This window comes from Triticum aestivum, chromosome 5D (genome assembly GCF_018294505.1).
Source record: "Triticum aestivum cultivar Chinese Spring chromosome 5D, IWGSC CS RefSeq v2.1, whole genome shotgun sequence".
Lineage (NCBI taxonomy): Eukaryota > Viridiplantae > Streptophyta > Magnoliopsida > Poales > Poaceae > Triticum > Triticum aestivum.
Genome location: NC_057808.1, coordinates 358,757,872 through 358,778,558, shown reverse-complemented (window position 1 = coordinate 358,778,558; position 20,687 = coordinate 358,757,872). Strand labels below are relative to the sequence as shown.

General features: G+C 54.0%; 3 protein-coding genes across 3 annotated transcripts; 2 read left to right on the top strand and 1 right to left on the bottom strand.

The window, feature by feature from the left end:
- The first annotated feature begins 212 nt into the window (after window positions 1-212).
- On the top strand, window positions 213-1,417 carry LOC123121753 (2-hydroxyisoflavanone dehydratase). Its single transcript, XM_044541787.1, has one exon. It carries the CDS (start codon window positions 290-292, stop codon window positions 1,223-1,225), a length of 936 nt encoding a protein of 311 aa, XP_044397722.1. The 5' UTR covers window positions 213-289; the 3' UTR covers window positions 1,226-1,417.
- Window positions 1,309-3,705, top strand: LOC123121752 (tuliposide A-converting enzyme b1, amyloplastic). Its single transcript, XM_044541786.1, has one exon. The coding sequence runs from the start codon at window positions 1,567-1,569 to the stop codon at window positions 2,509-2,511; it is 945 nt and encodes a 314-aa protein (XP_044397721.1). The 5' UTR covers window positions 1,309-1,566; the 3' UTR covers window positions 2,512-3,705.
- On the bottom strand, window positions 2,582-3,598 carry LOC123121751 (tuliposide A-converting enzyme b3, amyloplastic-like). Its single transcript, XM_044541785.1, has one exon. It carries the CDS (start codon window positions 3,596-3,598, stop codon window positions 2,588-2,590), a length of 1,011 nt encoding a protein of 336 aa, XP_044397720.1. The 3' UTR covers window positions 2,582-2,587.
- Window positions 3,706-20,687: the final 16,982 nt, after the last annotated feature.

Below are 20,687 nucleotides of genomic sequence, written 5' to 3'. Positions count from 1 at the left end.
TTTGCTGATACTGGTTGTATTTTTCTTATTTTGAAGAAGAAAAAAGAGTGAGTATACATTGCCGTCGGCTCGTACAATCAACTGTGTCGACTGATGCATTATCCGATCGTTGCATTCTCATGGCAATGGATCCAGGCCAGAAATTACGTGTGGCCATGCGCACTCCTCAGTTCGCTGCTGACTTGGCACCTTATCGCCATTTAAATCTCACAGATCTTGCGAGCTGGTAGTCACAAGTCACAACTCCAAGGCCCAAGACAAACACCTTCTCCGGTCTCCACGTACGGCCATGGACGCCGACGCCGACACGGTGGTGTTCGAGGCACCGGCGCACTTCCGCTTCTACAAGAGCGGCAGGATAGAGCGCCTTCACCGGCCACCCATCCTGCCTGCCGGCGACGACGAGGCCACCGGCGTCACCTCCAAGGACGTCGTCCTCGACGCGGACACTGGCCTCTCCGTGCGCCTCTACCTTCCCAAGCTCCAGGAACCCTCCACGAAGCTCCTGGTCCTCGTCTACTTCCACGGCGGCTCCTTCCTCATCGAGTCGGCCGACTCCTCCACGTACCACAACTACGTGAACGCCCTCGCCGCGGCGGCCGGCGTCCTCGCGGTGTCCGTCGACTACCGCCTGGCCCCGGAGCACCCGCTCCCCGCGGCCTACGACGACTCCTGGGCGGCGCTCCAGTGGGCGGCGTTGGCGCAGGACGAGTGGATCCGCGAGCACGGCGACACGGCCCGCCTGTTCCTCGCCGGCGACAGCGCGGGGGCCAACATCGTCCACGACATGCTCATGAGGGTGGCCTCCAACGACGGCAGCCCGAGGGTCGAGGGCGCGATACTGCTGCACCCGTGGTTCGGCGGGAGCAAGCCGGTGGAGGGGGAGCACCCGGCCGCGCCCATGGTCACCGGGATGCTCTGGTCCTACGCGTGCCCGGGCGCGGTGGGCGGCGCGGACGACCCGAGGATGAACCCGCTGGCGCCGGGCGCGCCGGCGCTGGAGAGGCTCGGGTGCGTGAGGATGCTCGTGACCGCGGGGCTGGCGGACGGGCTCGCCGCGCGCGACCGCGCGTACCACGACGCCGTAGCTGGCAGCGCGTGGGGCGGCACCGCGGCCTGGCACGGGTCCGATGGGGAGGGTCACGTGTTCTTCCTGGAGAAGCCCGGGTGCGACAACGCCAAGCAGCTCATGGACCGCGTCGTCGCGTTCATAGCCGGCGCCTGATGATAGAGTTGATCTGCAGATCATCTACATTGTGTTGGAGAGGAACTTGCTCTGCATGACTGCTTGTTCGTTTACTGGTTTAATAAATAGGTGATGGCGCCTAGTTGGAGATTTAAAGTTTTCTTGGAGTATCGATTTATCAGAGTCTCAAATTTTGCGCTCCGAGATTATCAGTAACATCATTTTGTGTCACGTAATCAGACCAACTTCTAGAAGTAGACTGGTAGGCGGTAGCTATCGACTGCTGCAGCAGCAACTTCACACTTTCTAGTCCACAGCTAGTCTCTGCCACCAACCACTGAACAACTATTATACCTTCAGATCTGTGCGCGGCTACGGCCATGGAGTCCGGCGCCGACGAAGTAGTGTTCGACTGCGATGACTACCGCATATACCGGAGCGGCAAGATGGACCGCCTCTGTCGCCCGGCGCGTGAGCCCACCGGCCTCGACCCGGCCACCGGCGTCACGTCCAAAGACGTGGTCCTTGACCCCGACACCGGCGTGTCCGTCCGCCTCTTCCTCCCCACCAGCCCAGATCCCTCCAAGAAGCTCCCAATCCTCGTCTTCTACCACGGCGGCGGCTTCCTCGTCGAGTCGGCCGTCTCCCCGCAGTACCACAACTACGTCGCGTCCCTCGCTGCCGCGGCCGGCGTCGTCGCCGTCTCCGTCGAGTACCGCCTCGCGCCCGAGCATCCGGTGCCCGCCGCCTACGACGACGCCTGGGCCGCGCTTTCGTGGGCCGCCTCGGCCCAGGACGAGTGGCTCGCCGAGCACGGCGACAGCGCGCGCCTCTTCCTCGCCGGCGACAGCGCCGGCGGCAACATAGTGCACAACGTCCTCATCAGAGCGTCGTTCCAGCCGGCGCCGAGAGTAGAAGGCGCGATTCTTCTGCATCCTCGGTTCGGAGGGAACACGTTCCTCGAAGGTGAGGTCGAGGCGAAGGCCAAGGACATGGCCATGATCTGGGAGTTCGCGTGCCCCGGCGCGGTGGGCGGCGCGGACGACCCGAGGATGAACCCGATGGCGCCCGGCGCTCCGGGGATGGAGAACCTCCGGTGTGAACGGATGCTCGTGTGCGCCGGCGAGAAGGACTGGCTGGCGGCCAGGGACCGAGCGTACTACGCGGCGGTGACCACGAGCGCGTGGCGCGGGAGCGTATCTCGTGGGGGCGTAGCGTGGATCGAGTCAGAAGGCGAGGGGCACGTCTTCTTCCTGAAGAAGCCGGACTGCGCCAGGGCCAAGGAGCTCATGGCTCGCGTCGTGGCGTTCATCGCCGGCGCCTGAGCCCTGATCTGTGGGCGCACGCCGGCGCGGCGGCAGTGTGCTCTCGTCACAAACGAACTGTAAGAGTGGCTTCGATTCACAACGTAGATCTAATGTTACAATCCGATGGATTGGTGAGCTTGATGAAGGACACAACAATGGCCATTTCCTTGGCCGCCTTCTCCGCCACGACGGAGTTGGATCTCGCGTCTTTCGAGAAATAATACATATGCTCCTCGCCCTCCGTCTCGTACAGCACGGCCTCCTCGCCGTCCCATGCGCTGGCCCGGAGCGCCTCGACGTACATGCGCGCTCTGTCCCTGGCGAGGTCCAGCTCGGCCGCCGTCACCAGCGCCCGTCGGCAGCCGAGCACCGACCACTTCTCCGGCGGCATCACGAGCGGGTTGGAGAACGGGTGGTCGAGCCCGTACTTGCCCGCGCAGACGAACCGCCAGTTCCTCTCGGCGGTCTCCGTGGACTCCGTGCCTTCCGACGGCACCGGAGCCTTGCCCAAGAACAGCGGGTGAAGCAGCAGCATCCCTTCGATCCGCGCGCCTCCCCGGAGCCCTTCCTTTCCGGCCCTCATCACCACGTTGTGCGCCATGTTGCCGCCGCTGCTGTTGCCGGCGACGAAGATGCGCGTGAGGTCGCCGTGGTCGGCCAGCCACGGCTCCGTCTCCGGGCCCGCGGAAACGCAGCTCGTCGCTGTCCAGCGGAGCGCGGCCCACGCGTCGTCGTAGGCGGCGGGGAGCGGGTGCTCGGGGGCGAGGCGGTACTCCACCGACACGGCCACGACGCGGGCGGCGGCGACAAGGGCGTTGACGTAGCTGGTGTACCTGGCGGAGAAGGCCGACTCGGCGACGTAAGCGCCGCCGTGGAAGTAGACGAGGACGGCGAGCTTCTGGGACTCCGGGACGCTCGTGGGGAGAAAGAGCCGCGCGGCGAGGCCTGTGCCGGCGTCGATGACAACGTCCTTGGAGGTGACGCCGGTGGTGGCGTCGGTGCCGGCGCTCTTCCGCGACGTTAGACCAGAGCGTTGGACGCGGCCGCTCTTGTACACGATGGCGAACGGGGAGAGATCGAATTCGATCCCCTCGTCCGGATCCATGGCGCCCCGGCGGAGAGGGGAATACGCCGGGCAGTGGCAACGGTTGTTTTGTGGAAATAATTGGTCTTCCGATTGCTAATCGCACTTACTTCACTGTTTATACAGCCATTCCTGTGTTTTAATATGCTTCCTGGTCTTTGATTAACCAGAAAGTCAATATTCCTCAAGGTGAAGCGAAAGGTGACAGCGGTGCTTGCGTACAGAAATCCACTTCTAATAATAATGTCAACATAAATCCACCTCTAATATCAAAAGAAGTGATTGCTAAATCGGAATTTTTAAAATGACAATATGCATGTCCGTTGCAACGGGAGAATAAATACCCGTGTCTGTACTTGCAATGCCAGAAGGTGTTCCCATTGTTATTATCGGCCAAGAAGAGATGTAGGTGGAAGCACTCGCGATGCTGGATTCGTTGACGGAGGAGGAATAAGAGGCTCTATTTCGGCGAGAGGAGCGAAGGCACGTGCCGAAAGTGCTACTATGGGCTATGGATCAAGTCGATTCGCCGATTCTGACAACGGTGTTGAAGTGTGCGGCGATTACCTCCTTCTCTACCACGTCGCTGGCCCTAGCGATGGCGGCGACAGCAATTTTTCTTTTTTTTAAAAGGGGATTCCCCGGCCTCTGCATCAGGTGGATGCATACGGCCACTTAGATAAATAAAATAGGTTCAACAATGTCGAAAAGTCGTAAAAGAAACTACGTCGAGCTCACACAGACCTCGTCACAAAAAAAGGCCATATAGCCACAACTGGCTGGCAGAAAAATAGGTATGGAAACTAATTGCCTATCCTATTACATGACCGCCATCCAAACCGGTTGAATATATCCCGCGCTACCATCTCCCACCGGGCAGATCCAATAACCAAACGCTCCCCGGCCTCCGTCGGAGTGAGTAGGGACCACATACGGATCAACGCCGTAGCACGGAATACAACCTGCAAAAAATGAATAGTAGTTATTCTGTTAAAAACCAAATCTTTTCTGCAGTTCCAAATTGCCCATAACAACGCACAAACTCCTACACGAATGTGTCTAGCTGTACCGGACTCTATCCCATCCAGCCACGTTCCAAATAACGACCCGACCGAACTCGGAGGAGTAATGTTAAAAGCAATTTGCACTGAGCGCCACAAAATTCTTGCCAACGGGCACTCAAAGAATAGATGCTTAATGGTTTCATCCCGATCACAGAAACTACACCTAGTAGATCCTGTCCAATTGCGCTTAACCAAGTTATCCTTTGTTAGAATGACCTGTTTATGGACAAACCACATAAACACTTTGATTTTCAAAGGAACTTTGACTTTCCAAACTTGTTTGGAGTTAGGAATGACACTCGAGTTAATAACATCGATGTACATCGATTTAACGGTAAAATGTCCAGACCTAGTAAGCTTCCAACACAACTGATCGGGCTGATGTTGTAGCTGAACCTCCATCAGTCTACGCACCAGATGAAGCCAAGCTTCCCATCTATTACCAACAAGCACCCTCCTAAACTGAATATTAAGGGGGGTGGCCTGCATAACCGTTGCCACAAGCGCATCACGTCTATGCACAATACGATACAGAGTTGGGTACTGTAATGCCAAAGGAGTCTCACCAAGCCAGGTGTCCTCCCAGAAGCGAGTATCGTTACCATCGCCGACTATAAACTTTGTTCTATTAAAGAAGGCTGTCTTAACTCTCATAAGCCCCTTCCAAAATGGCGAATCAGTTGGTCTCATTGTCACCTGTGACAAAGTTTTGGATTGCAAATACTTGTTACGAAGTATCTGTGCCCAAGTCGCATCAGTCCCATCTGATAACTTATTTAGCCACTTACTAAGCAGGCATCTGTTCTTTACCTCAAGATTCTCGATACCCAACCCCCCCTGATCCTTGGGACGACAAATAATATCCCACTTGGCGAGTCTATACTTTCTTTTAGATCATCACTCTGCCAAAAAAATCTTGACCGATAAAAGTCCAGCCTTTTCCTAACCCCAACTGGAACCTCAAAGAAAGATAGTAGGAACATCGGCAAACTTGTGAGCACCGAATTAATAAGAATCAACCGGCCTCCATAAGACAGAAGTTTGCCCTTCCAGCAACTAAGTTTCTTTTCGAACCGATCTTCGATACATTTCCACTCTCTGTTCGTGAGCTTACGATGATGAATGGGTATACCTAGGTAAGTAAAAGGTAAAGCCCCTAATTCACAACCAAACAATTGCCTATAAGCCTCTTGTTCCTCCTTGGCTCTACCAAAGCAGAACAACTCGCTTTTATGAAAGTTAATCTTTAAACCGGACAATTGTTCAAATAAACACAACACCAGCTTCATGTTTCTCGCTTTTGCCAAGTCATGCTCCATGAAAATGATTGTATCATCAGCGTACTGCAAAATGGACACACCCCCATCAACTAGGTTGGGCACCAAGCCACCTACCTGACCGGCGTTCTTTGCCCTGCCTATGAGAATGGCCAACATATCGACTACAATGTTGAACAAAATAGGGGACATTGGATCTCCTTGCCTCAGGCCTTTGTGTGTCTGAAAATAATGACCTATATCATCATTGACTTTAATTCCAACACTACCTTTTTGCGTAAAGGATTCTACCTGGCGTCGCCAGGCCTCATCAAAACCCTTCATGCGTAAAGCCTGTTGAAGGAAAGGCCATTTGACTTTGTCATACGCTTTTTCGAAATCCACTTTGAAAACAACCCCATCCAGCTTTTTCGTGTGGATTTCATGGAGCGTTTCATGTAGGACCACAACACCCTCAAGAATGTTCCTGTCCGGCATGAAGGCCGTTTGGGTAGGCTGCACAACAGCATGCGCGATCTGTGAGAGCCTATTGGTCCCGACCTTGGTGAAAATTTTGAAGCTAACATTAAGAAGACAGATTGGCCTGAATTGCTCAATTCTCACAGCCTCTGTTTTCTTAGGGAGAAGGGTGATCGTTCCAAAATTTAGCTGAAAAGATGAAGCTGCCCAGCAAACAGATCATTGAACAAAGGCAACAAATCTCCTTTAATGATAAACCAGCATTTCTTATAGAACTCCGCTGGAAATCCATCTGGGCCAGGCGCTTTGTTAGTTTCCATTTGTGAGACGGCATCAAATACCTCTTTCTCGGTAAAAGGAGCCGTCAGAACATCATTCTCCACAACTGTGAGCTGAGGAACATCCTCAACCCTGGACTCATCCAGAGACACACAGTTATTGTCTGGAGGACCAAACAACTGCTTATAGAATTCAGTAATGTACAATTTTAGGTTCTCCTGTCCTACAATTGTACCCTCATCTTGCTCAAGCTGAAAGATCCTCTTCTTTCGATGCTTACCATTAGCAATCATATGAAAAAATTCAGTGTTCGCGTCCCCCTGAACTACTCTCCGGACCTTGGCCCGCAACGCCCACTTCAACTCTTCTTCCCTAAGAAGTTCCTTCAGCCTCAATTCCGCATCCAGCTTGGCTTGAAGCTCCGCGACTGGCAGAAGCGTGGTTTCTGCCTTACATCTAGGACTGAATAAGGGAAAGAAGCCTTTCCTTTTCAACCTTATAAATCCCGCTAAGATGCTTAGCCCATCCACGCAGGACACTCCTCAAGTGCCTGATCTTATTCTGCCATCGCTGAAGCGCAGTCTTTCCTCCTGAATCCTTAGCCCACTCTCTAGCCACAAGATCCAAGAAGCCTTCACGTTCAAACCAAGCCATCTCAAAGGAGAACACATTCCTGTTCCCCACGTGGGCGGGTTGACCAGAGTCCACAAAAAGCGGCGTGTGGTCGGAAATACCACGGGATAAGGCCTGGACTGTTACTAAAGGAAACTTCTGTTCCCAATCGACACTAGCCAACACACGATCCAACTTCTCATACGTCGGATTTGGCAGCGCATTAGCCCAGGTGAATTTTCTGCCCGAGAGCTCAATTTCTCTCAGGTTCAAACTCTCAATGATAGTATTAAACATGAACGACCATCTGCCGTCAAAGTTATCATTATTCTTATCCTCACGCCTTCTAATAATATTGAAATCACCCCCCACCAGGTACGGCAACTGCTCGGAACCACACATCCGAACTAGATCAGCCAAGAAATCGGGCTTGAACTCTGGCTGCGCAGCCCCATAAACCGCAACCAGAGCCCAGTTAAACCCATCTTCCTTCGACCGCACCCGGAACTTGACTGCAAAGTCTCCCATAACCACACTGCGAACCTCAAGCGTCTCGCACCTAACGCCGAGTAAAATTCCACCTGATCTTCCTCTCGGCGGCAAGCAATGCCAATCAAATGCAATACCCCCCGACAAAGAATTTAGAAACTGAGGCGCAAAATTATCTCTCCCCGTCTCCAAAAGAGCGATAAAATCTAAGTGATGCTCGACAGACACCTCAGCGAGAAACCTTCTTTTAGCCAAGTCCCTCAGACCTCTGCTATTCCAAAAGATTCCTCTCATAGTTCATCGTAGAATTTTTTTGCCGAACGCAACCTAGCACTCCTACGCACTGCAGACAACGGGTATACCTTCCGTTTCCACTTGCGCTTTGGAATAGCCTGACTCTGCAACCTGGTCCTCATACCCAGTGTCAGAGGGGCTTGCCAAGCCAACTCAGTAGAGCCATCCTCAACCCCCGCCTCAGAACTAGAAGGCAAAAGATCCGCACAAAAATTGTCAAGCACCCTGACCCCAAGCGCATCTACCTCCGAATCACACATGGGTTTAACAGCTGCAATATTGCGAATCATCTCTAAGGCCCGCTCAGCCTCTAAGTCAAGTAGATCATTAATCGAATTAGTAATTTCAGTTTCATTAGTACCAAGAGAAACTCCTAATTGATTTGCATTATCAAGAATCTCATCATTTGAAAAATGCAGGATGGAATTGGAAATATTAACCGACATACCAGTAGTGACTTCAACATCACGAAGCTTGGCCGCCCTCATAGCGCACCGTTGCTGTATGTCATCCACGTCCGGGTGTGCCTGGAGACGGTCACTCACCCGGCGCCCCGCAGACATGGGATCCTGGATCCCGCCAAACGCAATGACCTCCTCCCGAGAGAACACGGGTGGGATACGGCCTCCTGCCGCAACCGAACCCGTAGTCTGAGCGACCTGCATGGGCCTCCCCACAGTCGCGCCAGAAGGAGAAAGGGACGCCTGGCGCGCCCCACCAGACGAGGGCATCATCGATGGTGGTGGAGACATAGCCAAGACCTCCCGTCCTGGCTCCCCAGCCTGCACCGGAGAGGCCGCCACCATAGGAGAAAACCCCGAGGCCACCTGCCCCGAGCCCACTCCCGAGGGCGAAGTCGACACCGTCCGAGAAGGCATCGCAACGAGAGAAGAAGAATCCGAATCCTCCTGACCCAGACCTCCTCCCAGCATAGAAGAAGGCACGGGAGCCACCTGCCCCGCATCCCCGTCCTCAGCACAAAAAGAGCCCGAGATCGCCTGGCCTATAGCTCCTCCCGGCACACGGGCCCGCTAGGCAGCGGCATCTCCAGAGGGGGAACCACGTGCTGACCAGAAGAGGGAGTGGCCACCTGCCGACTCACCTCCTCTGCCCCCCTGACCATAAGTGCTGAAGCCCCGAGATCCCCAGAACCCGAGTCCAGAGCGTCCATATCCAACGCAGGCAAAGCGAGCTCAAAGTCCTCCTCAGACTCCACCCGGTCGCTCCACAACCTCGGCGGTGCAGAAAAAGGTTCGAAGGATCCAAATCTCAACGACTTCGAAGGCACCAAGGAGGGCGGGGCAGCTCCATCCCCAGTCGTCGCAGTCTCAGACCCCGGCCCCATGGACAACTGTCGTCCAGAGTCCTCAACCGGCGGTTCCTGAACCCCCACGTCACCATCACCCTCATGCATATCAACATCAGACCCGTGAGCCGGCACAGACAGCAGGCTCTCGTCCTCAAACTCAATTACCAGATTATAAATCCTGCCTTGGTAAGCCCACTTAACCACTTCCGGCACATACTCCACATTCAGAATACTAACCAGAACCCGTGCAATCCCATGAGCTCTGGTGAAAGCCATGTCCACCCGCTCAGGCTTCCCCAATAGAATGCCCAGACTGGCCACAACCCGAGCATCCTGCAGCGGCGAGGAAGGTGCCCCAGAAAAGCGCAGCCACGCTTGCGTAAGCGGGACTCCCTGAGGCTCAACAATCTTCCATTCCTGAAATTCAAGGATACCATCAGTACCCGGCACCTTACACATCCCAAAACTCAGCAACCGCTGCAGGTCCTCCACAGAGGGGCACTCGACCCTGAACATCTTATCAGCAAGACCGACAAGGTCCCACTGGAAATCCCCAGGAGCCAGCTCTCGAAGCCTCTGCACGATCTGTGCCTCAGACACCTCCCCTCTGGTAACCTTGACAATCCCCGTAGTCATACTCGGAGACTCGTCATGCACCTCGTGCTCAGTCGGAGACTCGAAAAAAGTTAGCTCAGCACAGTAAACTCCATACATCTTGAGTGAAGGTGCCTGATCGCGCAGTAACGGACAATCTCCAGATTCATGAGCCAGTTTACCACAGGTGTCACATAAACTCACCACACACTCGGCAATGAAGTGACCCTTATCTCCGCAACGATAGCAAAGCATCTTTTCTTTCCTACGCGCCCACTTGGACGCTCGATCAGACTCAGCCCTGTCCATCATCTCCGCAGACACCTCAGGAACCGGAGCAGAAGCAAGAGCCGTCACTACCTCCATAGCATGTTCGGACAACACGGGCTCCTCTGCAACCCCGCTATCAGTCATCTGCTCGACAACGACCGGTGGTGGGGGCAGTCGTGGATGGTACCGGCCCCCTCGCCCGCCCCGACCACCATGATGGCCACGGTAACCTCCTTGCTGCCGATGAACCGGATCCGAAGGCCCCTCAACGAAGCCACCGGCAAGCCCCAAGAACGGCCTCTCAACCGAGCCATCGCTTTGCCATGCATAGCCACGGCCGCCTCCCGTGGACGAAGAGCCACGGTGCTGGCCAGTTCCGTAGGCATCGTAACCATCGTCCCCCCACTGACCCCGGGGCGCAGTAGCAGAACCGTTGGACTGCGACGACGGAGACGGACGAGCAATGACGTGTGGAGGAGGAGCCGGTCTAGGCGTCGGCCCCGACGGCGCGGGAGCCCTTGGTGGCGCGGCCCCCCTGCCCACAGCTGTAGCAGCGCCTTGAACCACCGGTCTAGGGCCGGAGCCCGGTCCACCACGACCACCCGACGGCACAACCGGAGCCGGCGGCCTCCCCAAGTGCGTCCCGGCAGCAACACGCGGTGCCTCAGGTCTACCCGACCCGCGACCCGCTGCATTCTTGGGCAGCAGCACACCACCACGACCAACGCCCGACTCCGGAGCCGGCAGCGTGCCCCGGCCATTGCCTTGTCCCGGCGGCGGAGCGCCCCTTCCAGTGCCTTGAGCCGGCGGCGCTACCCCGGAGGCCCGACTCGCCCCGCTGGGCGCAGGCGGCCGCCTAGAAGGGGGCGCGCCTCCCGAGCCCACCATGGCGCCGAGCGGGGGGATGCGGCGAGCTCGTCCAGGTCCGGCCGTACGAAGGGACGGCGAGCGACGAACCCTAGGGCGCGGCGCTGTAACAGACGAAGACGAACGCGTAGTGCATGCGCTCCTTTCCTCAGGATTGATCGAGTCCACGTCCGGCTGGGCCTCATACCCACCACACCGTGGCCCAAAAGATCTAGCCGGCCCAAGAGATAACAGTTCGGCTTGGCCCGCAGCCGCTTCGCACTGGGCCTCATACCCAGTCGAAGTCGGCCCGGAGGTCTCGAGCGGCCCATCCGCGCCCAACAACAATTTCAAACGCGCCTCCCTAGCGGCGGCGATCCCTACCGACGCCGCCGGCGCCTCCAGACTCCGGCCGACCGCCGCCGCCGTCCATTTCTTTTTCTTCCTCGTAACCCTCTTCCAAGCACCCGCTTCAAAATAATCTCACAGAGATGGTTTAGGAAGACAAACCTTGGGCAGAGGACCGCGCCATGGCCGGAGTGCCGAAGCCGCCGTGCGACGATAAACCACGCGGCGTACCACCTCGACGTTGTCCTCCTCCTGCAGGCCTGCCCTCGCCGGATCGTCTCGAGGAATCGCCCGGTCAACAAGCGACGCCACCTCCTCCTCGGAGTAACCGACCCGGAAAGCCTCGCAGATCACGTCCGACGGCGTCGGCGAATCCGCCGGAGACTCCTCGCCGTCCGGGTCCGCGCCATCGTCCTCCGAGTCTCCTGCGCCATCAGCCAACGCCCAAAATCGGCCGCCTACACGCTGGTCACCGGCGGCAGAGGCCGCTCGCGGCGTCGCCCGCGGCATTCGCGGCGCTTCTCTTTCCCTCTTTAAACGGGTAACTATGTCCTGACAGCAATGAGGGCGGGGAGGCGGTGTTGTGTTGCCGACCCCAGGCTCAGTGCATGTGACGATCGTGATTCAGGAAGTGGTAACGCCCCCAAGGGCGCCAAGTCAGAGAAGGGGCGCGACGGCCCGGGAGGAGCTGCGCCTCTCTCCGCGCTTCATGTCGGCGCATTGCCTCTCGATCCGCCTTGCTCAATGCCAGAATTAGGATCTACTCCGGCTAGCGACCGTTTTTTGGTGCTATTGGAGAGGATTATGAGGACGACTTCGGCGAGGTGGTGATCGGGGACTCAGTTTCGGATAAGCATCCTGATTGCTCTTGTTATATTCATTCCACTGCACAATTTGGGGCAAGGTTGGATAAGAGCAATGATCGAAAAAATTATTGTATCAGACGAATTAATCAACAATGTAGGGAAGATATAGATGATTATGTGAGAAGTTTGCTAATTAAGAATGATGATTTTCAAAACTAAAAAGAGGGGCTGGTAGAAATCTTGTGGTTTCTTCTTATTTCCCTGCTATGGATTGCCTACTTGGGGCAAATAACATAATGCAGCAATTGTACAGGGCTTGATTAAGACGAGGCATTATATTCCACGGCCTGATAACTTATGCAGAATCACATCTATTTTTTAGGATGTTGAGGCGCGCAATGATTTTGAAATACATATAAAAGATAGAATGGTAGTAGAGCAAATTGATACTATCAGTTTACAGACACATTCTGTTAAAGGGAAAATCTTTGTGAATTTTCTCCTAGAGGAGCATTTTGATTTTGTTCTTGATAATATTCGGACGCCGCTTTCAGATAACATAACACATAAAGCTAGGGAACAAAATCAAAATGCGGCGTCTGACTATTATCAAGAACAAAATCAAAATGCTCCTCTATGAGAAAATTCACAAAGATTTTCCCACCTACCCTCTGCGACACAAAGTGAGCTATGTTGGGCCATATGCAGCCCATTCACTTCCCCCGCGAGCCCACCTTTTTCAGTAGAACACATAATAGTCGGATGCCGCTTACAGATAACATAACACATAAAGCTAGGGAACAAAATCAAAATACAGCATCCGACTATTATCAAGAACAAAATCAAAATGCTCCTCTAGGAGAAAATTCATAAAGATTTCCCACCTACCCTCTGCGACACAAAGTGAGCTGTGAGCACACAGCTCAGTTTGTGTCGCAGAGGGTAGGTGGGAAGGGACTAGTATATGTGCCAACCCTATCCCTGCCCTGGAGAATTTTGATTTCTCTCCCTTTCCTGCTTTGAAAGAGGGGGTTGCAGCGGCTAGGGTTTGCATAGAGGGAAAGGAAGAGTGTGTGGACCTTGACATTGATTCCATGGCAAAGACGCAAGGAAACTGACAGCCTAGGCCTAACAGAAATTGACAAGACAACAGATCCAACGACTACCAAGGAAGGGGTGGTTCTACAATGGGGAGAGGACATTTTAGCAAGCAGGATAGCACAAGTATTAAAGATTTGATGGAAAAGAGACTGAGTGGAGTTTTAGAGAAGGTTTTGCTGGTAGTGGGAGTAGTGGTGGTTGTAGCTTTCCCCAGGGAAGAGGTGGAGAAAACCCCTCTCATGGTGGACAAGGTGGAAAAAATCTTGGGAATTCCTTTGCAGCCACCCAAATCAATGCAGGAATGCACAGACAAGGTTTGCGGGGAGGAATTTCTGAAATTTAGGGAGTTGGAGTTCCTCAAATGGGTGGGGTGCAATAGCTACCCATGCAATTCTTAGTTGTGCCCACATGCAGAATTTCCCATAGATGATGCCAAAATTTAAATGTCCCCAAGAGTACTTTGTTGTCAGGACCTATAGCGGAAAAGGAAGGGGTGGTAGAGAGAAGAAAGGAGATAGTAAGGAGATGAGGTTGAAGGAACAAATATGTGTAAAGTGCAAAGGGATAGGCCATGGGGAAAAGGACAGTAAAATTCATGTCTTCTATGTGGTTTGCTCAAGGCCATCACACAGAACTAAAGATTGTACTGTGTTGAAACAACCAAAAACAATGGTTAATTTTCTTGGCTACATTGCCAAGGGGCTAGGATGTTTTCTGGTACAGAATACTAAGAAAACTGCTACTATTGAACATGCAAACACAATCGCTCTGGTGATTGTACTACCTGAAAATATGAATGAAACTCAGGTAGCACAAGGATTCCATAACATGTTTGAATGGAATTGGGAGTGGAGAGCAAAGTTACATAGTCCCAAAACTTTCCTCATGAGATTCCTTAATAAGTCTAAGTTAATTGAACTAAAGAATTTTAGGAAATTCACCTTGCTGGGACAGGGGCTGAAGTGGAGGTTGACTTTCAGAATCCTGATAATAAAGCTAAAGGTCAACTACACTCTGTGTGGATTAACATGTCTGGAGTGCCTGATTCCTTGAGACACTTCGTTGGAGCTTGTGAGATTGGATCTGCTCTAGGTCCAGTGGTAGAAGTTGGCGAGGAAAATGCATGTTAAAGAAGAAATTGGGATAAAGGTGGGGATCAATGGTTTTGCATAGGGTTCCTGCTGGAACTGAAATAACAACTAAAGAGCTCATCTTGTATGATATAGGATTCTACCATGAATCTGTTGCTAAACAGTGATGGTATAAATTTGAGAGTGGTAACAAAAGGAAAACCTTTGAATATATAAGCTTATAAGACCTATGAGTCTTAAAGCTCCTGATGGCATGGGGAAAAAAGCAGAACTTCTGAGCACTCAAGGAACAATGTGACTGCGGGTAACCCTGTCGGATTTCGGGTTCTGGCAAAACCCTTGAGGTTCGAACACTGGGGTGCGCATGAAGATTTTCCCCTACCTATTCAGGCCCTCAACCTCATCGTGATCTCAAAGCCTAGCTCGCCGAACCCGCAACACAAGAGACACGAGTTTTATACTGGTTCGGGCCACCGTTGTGGTGTAATACCGTACTCCAGTGTGGTGTGGTGGATTGCCTCTTGGGCTGAGGATGAACAGTACAAGGGGAAGAATAGCCTCCTGAGGTGAGGTGTACTTGAGCTTGGAGAACTTGTGTGGGTGAGGATGATCTGAATCTGTCTCTCCTACTATGGTGGCTAGTCCTATTTATAGAGGTATGGTCCTCTTCCCAAATATTGAGAGGGAAGGGATGCCACAACAGCCAATTTGAAGGGGGACAGCTAGTACAAGCTATCCTGACTAAAGGTGGTCTTCGCCCGCGAAAGGCTTTGGTTATGACGCCGTCTTGGGCTCCACGCTGACCTCCGTCCTGCCATCCTGCAGGTCTTGGTCTTGTTGCACCGATATGGAAACCTCTGCCCGACACCTCGGTATTCCTCGCCCGCGCTTGCCTCCTTTGCACCAAAGAGGAAACGAGGACACTGTGCATGCTGGCGTCCGCCTGGCACCCGCCTAGTCTTGATCGTCATGGCTTACGTCATTGGAACCTGGCGAGGTTCGCCTTGCCTTCATATCTCCACCCCTTGTGAGCCAGCCTGGTGAGGCTGCCCTCGAGGAGGTCTTGTGTCGTCCGTCTCGCGAGGGTCTTGAGCATTTGTTGGTGAAGACGAGCCGTACTGGGCCGCGAGTGGAGCCACGCCGTGGGCCGCAGGCAGGCAAGTCTGGGACCCCCGTTCCCAGAACGCCAACAGTAGCCCCCGGGCCCAAGGCGCGCTCGGACTTGGCTTCGGGGCGAAGCCAAAGGGCGAGTGCGGAGCGCCGCGGGCCCCAACAGCCTGCGGCCTTGGTCGACGCGTGGCGATTGATTGGATGTGGGCGTCTCTGCTTCCCCACGCTGCCTCGGCAACTGCCCGACTTGACGAGTCCCTGCTGCATGCAAGGAAAAACCATCATTACCTGTGATCGTGGAGGTCGACGGTTGGCCTCCTCTTGCTATAAATGGGGAGGGGGCAGGGCCCCCGTTGCTCATCTCTTCTTGCTCCGCTCGCTTCTTCTTCCTTCTCGCTCCATTGCTAGCAGCGACACCATGGCGCCAATCTGAAGATTCTCGGCCGCGGAGAAGGGAAAAACTAACCGCGACGAGCCCGGGCCAGTTCCGCCGAAGAAGAGGAGGTGACAAGGCCTTGGTACGAGCGGCCACCTCCTGGGTATCCGCTGCCTTTATACGCCCAAGCTGAGGGCTCAGGAGGAAGAGGCGGCGAGCGGCGTCGCCCACGCCGCGGCCGTGGTCGCCGCGCCATGGTGGCGCACGCCGTCGCCCCAGGGGCCCATGCTGTGGACTCCTCGTGTGAACTCGTGCTGTTGGTGGTGATGCCCCCGCGCACTTGGATCCGCTTCCCCCAATTCTTCTCCACCGGGATGCCACCGAGGGGGGCCCTCGAGCTATGGCTGCAGCACGCTGACTGCGACGCCCCGGCGACCGGAGCGGAAGTGGAAACTGTCTCCCCGGGCAAGATCTTCATGACCCGCGGCTGGGGCGAGGTTGCCCGGGTTTGCCGCGCGGAAGGCGCCCTCGCCATCCACTTCAGGTACGACGGCGCCTCCACGATGTTCTTCAAGGTTTTCGACACGGAAGGCCGCCGCTTGGAGTGCTGCCCCGGAGAGGGCCACCTGAACGGTGTCGCGGCAGAAGCTGGGCCTGCCGCCCACCTCACCAGCGACTTATCCAGCAGCAGTGGCGTTGCTTGGGAGTCCAGTGACTCTCTCGAGCTCTACGAGACTCTAGAAACGAGCGACGACAGCTACATGACTCTGAGCTCTCGCCGGGCTCGGAGCAAGGCCGCGGCATCCGGCCGCCGCCATCGCTGATCTGGATGGGGTTGGCGCCGGCCTCCCGTGGCCCACTGTTGATGATGGCGTCGGCTGCGCTGGCACGTGCAGATAGGGCTCCTGGGAATTCCCCTCTTTTGTTCCCTGCGAGGAATCGAAACGAACCCCGTGGGGGCGTGTAAAGAACCTGTAATGTCTTTTGTTGATATTATCCCTATTATGAAATTGTGCGAGCGCGTGTCCTGCCCCGGCTCAGTCTCCCCTTTCTATCCTCGCGACAGCTTGGTGCTCTACGCTGACAGGTCCCGGTCCCCAGGCAGGCTGCAGCCGTCACTGGTATGCCAGGTCACGATGTCGTGGTCAAGGCCAGGAGGTGAGCGGCCCGAGGTCCAGTAAGAGCCCCTGAGACGCGATGCTCGGGTGGTCCCCTTTAGCGCGCAAGCGGCCACCGAGAGGTAAGAAAGGGAGGTGACGTTGCCGTGACAGGGCTGCAGCAAGTGAGAATCCCGTGTCGTAGCGATTGGTTGGTCCGAGCGCGAAACTTATCTTGGCAGTCTGGAGTCGTTTCCTTGCGTTGTGCCAAACTCGTGCGTTGGCGGTCGTGGCGCAGCTAGGTTAGGCCCGTGCGTGCTTCCCCTTCTTCCCCACGCTCTCCTTCGTGCTCTACGTCCTTAGGCCCCGCCCTCGAGCGAGCTCAGCCGCCGCCGGTATGCCAGGTCGTGATGCCGTGGTCAAGGCCAGGGGGTGAGGGCTAGAGAGCCAGTAGGAGCTCCTGACTCGCGATGCTTAGGAGGCCCCCTTTTAACGCGCAAGCGAATCGCATGGAAGAAGAGGGAGCACGCGGTACCTCCCGCTGTTGTCCTCAGGAGGTTCCTGCAAGTCAGCGCGAGGAGGGGCACGGATTGCCATTATAATTGCCGGCCGGACACTGGCCTCTCCGTGAGAGAATGAAGGCACTGAGGGCCCGATGAGGTGAAGCGCGCGGGGCGTGCCGCGAGTCAGAGCTCGACCGCTCAAATTTACCAACGTTGCGGGGACGGACCCAAGCATAAGCGCCGTGCCAGCGTGAACAACTCCCGTGGTAGGTGACAATCAAGCAGGTGATAATCACAGATAGGTTAAGCATGAAAAGCTGGCTAGCTTAGGTAAATGCACAAACGATACAGGCCACTGGGTCGGACCCGAGCGGCTTGGGGATGATGCAGCCCGAGGGGCGCCCCCAACAAGGTAAGCTAAAGACATAAAAAAGGGATACATGCCGCAGGGACGGACCCACGTGGCCTAGGAATGATGCAGCCCGAGGGGCGCTCCCAGCTAAATAAACTTGGAAGATGTCACCTGGTTCTGTTGTCGAAGGGGTGCTGAGGCAGCTGAAGACGCGTGATGAAGGGGTCGCTCCTCACGAGCCACCAAGGCCCTGAGCCTTGGGAGGCTCTGGGGGTCCAGGCGGTTCCTTGAGAAGCATCTCCGTATCCGCCAGGACCGCGTGATGCCTGGCCTCCTGAGCCGCCAGGATGCTCAGCAGATTTCGCTGGAAGGCGGACGCCACGCTCGACAGGCCAAAAGGCATGCGAACGTAGCTGTGAGGCGGGCCCTCGCAGCGTCCCACGCGCGAAGGCCAAAAAAGCTCCTGAGATGCGGCCCTGTTGAGCCCTAGGATGTCGATGCAGACGCGCAGCCCGCCATCCTCGCCGGGATGCGGGGCCGCGCCAGGTGAGCGGCGGTCGCCGCGCATGGCTCTTGCATCCTGCAGTTCCTGAGTGGTCTTGGCGATGAACTCCTGAGCGTCGGGCGCTCCTCGTCCGGTGTCCTCCTGAGGGAAACGTGCTGCAAAGCACGCCTCCACGTGGTGACCAAGCGCCTCCCTCGTGATGTTGGCAAGGTCGGAGGCCCTCCAGAAGAGAGCCTGATGTCTACTACACAACTTTCTTCTTGTAGATGTTGTTGGGCCTCCAAGTGCAGAGGTTTGTAGGACAGTAGCAAATTTCCCTCAAGTGGATGACCTAAGGTTTGTCAATCCGTGGGAGGCGTAGGTTGAAGATGGTCTCTCTCAAACAACCTGCAACCAAATAACAAAGAGTCTCTTGTGTCCCCAACACACCCAATACAATGGTAAATTGTATAGGTGCACTAGTTCGGCGAAGAGATGGTGATACAAGTGCAATATGGATAGTAGATATAGGTTTTTGTAATCTGAATTTATAAAAACAGCAATGTAACAAGCGAAAAAAGTGAGCGTAAACGATATTGCAATGCTAGGAAACAAGGCCTAGGGTTCATACTTTCACGAGTGCAAGTTCTCCCAACAATAATAACATAGTTAGATGACATAACTATCCCTCAACATGCAACAAAGAGTCACTCCAAAGTCACTAATAGCGGAGAACAAACGAAGAGATTATTGTAGGGTAGGAAACCACCTCAAAGTTATTCTTTTGGATCAATCTATCATAGAGTTCGTACTAGAATAACACCTTAAGACACAAATCAACCAAAACCCTAATGTCACCTAGATACTCCAATGTCACCTCAAGTATCCGTGGGTATGATTATACGATATGCATCAAACAATCTCATATTCATCTATTCAACCAACACATAGAACTTCAAAGAGTGCCCCAAGGTTTCTACCGGAGAGTCAAGACGAAAACGTGTGCCAACCCCTATGCATAAGTTCACAAACGGAACCCGCAAGTTGATCACCAAAACATACATCAAGTTGATCACGTGAATATCCCAATGTCACCACAGATAAGCACATGCAAGACATACATCAAGTGTTCTCAAATCCTTAAAGACTCAATCCGATAAGATAACTTCAAAGGGAAAACTCAATCCATTACAAGAGAATAGAGGGGGAGAAACATCATAACATCCAACTATAATAGCAAAGCTCGCGATACATCAAGATCGTGCCACCTCAAGAACATGAGAGAGGGAGAGATCAAACACATAGCTACTGGTACATACCCTCAGCCCCGAGGGTGAACTACTCCCTCCTCGTCATGGAGAGCGCCGGGATGATGAAGATGGCCACCGGTGAGGGATTCCCCCTCCGGCAGGGTGCCGGAACAGGGTCCCGATTGGTTTTTGGTGGCTACAGAGGCTTGCGGCGGTGGAACTCCCGATCTATTCTGCTCTCCGATGTTTGTAGGGTATATGGATATATATAGGCGAGAGAAGTCAGTCAGGGGAGCCACGAGGGCCCCACGAGGGTGGGGGCGTGCCCAGGGGGTAGGGCGCGCCTCCCTGCCTCGTGGCTTCCTCGAAGCTTCCCTGACGTCTACTCCAAGTCTCCTGGGTTGCTTACGTTCCAAAAATAACTCTCCCGAAGGTTTCATTCCGTTTGGACTCCGTTTGATATTCCTTTTCTGCGAAACACTGAAATAGGCAAAAAAAAACAGCAATTTGCACTGGGCCTTGGGTTAATAGGTTAGTCCCAAAAATAATATAGAAGTGTATAAATAAGCCCATTAAACATCCAAAACAGAATATATAATAGCATGGAGCAATAAAAAATTATAGATACGTTGGAGACGTATCAAGCATCCCCAAGCTTAATTCCTGCTCGTCCTCGAGTAGGTAAATGATAAAAACAGAAATTTTGATGTGGAATGCTACCTAGCATATTTATCAATGTAATTTTCTTTATTGTGGCATGAATATTCAGATCCATAAGATTCAAGACAAAAGTTTAATATTGACATAAAAATAATAATACTTCAAGCATACTAACCAAGCAATTATGTCTTCTCAAAATAACATAGCCAAAGAAAGCTCATCCCTACAAAATCATATAGTTTGGCCATGCTTCATTTGCGTCACACAAGAATGCTCTCATCTTGCACAACCCCGATGACAAGCCAAGCAATTGTTTCATACTTTAGTAATCTCAAACTTTTTTCAACTTTCACGCAATATATGCGCGTGAGCCATGTATATAGCACTATGGGTGAAATAGAATATGATGATGGGGGTTATGTGGAGAAGACAAAAAAGG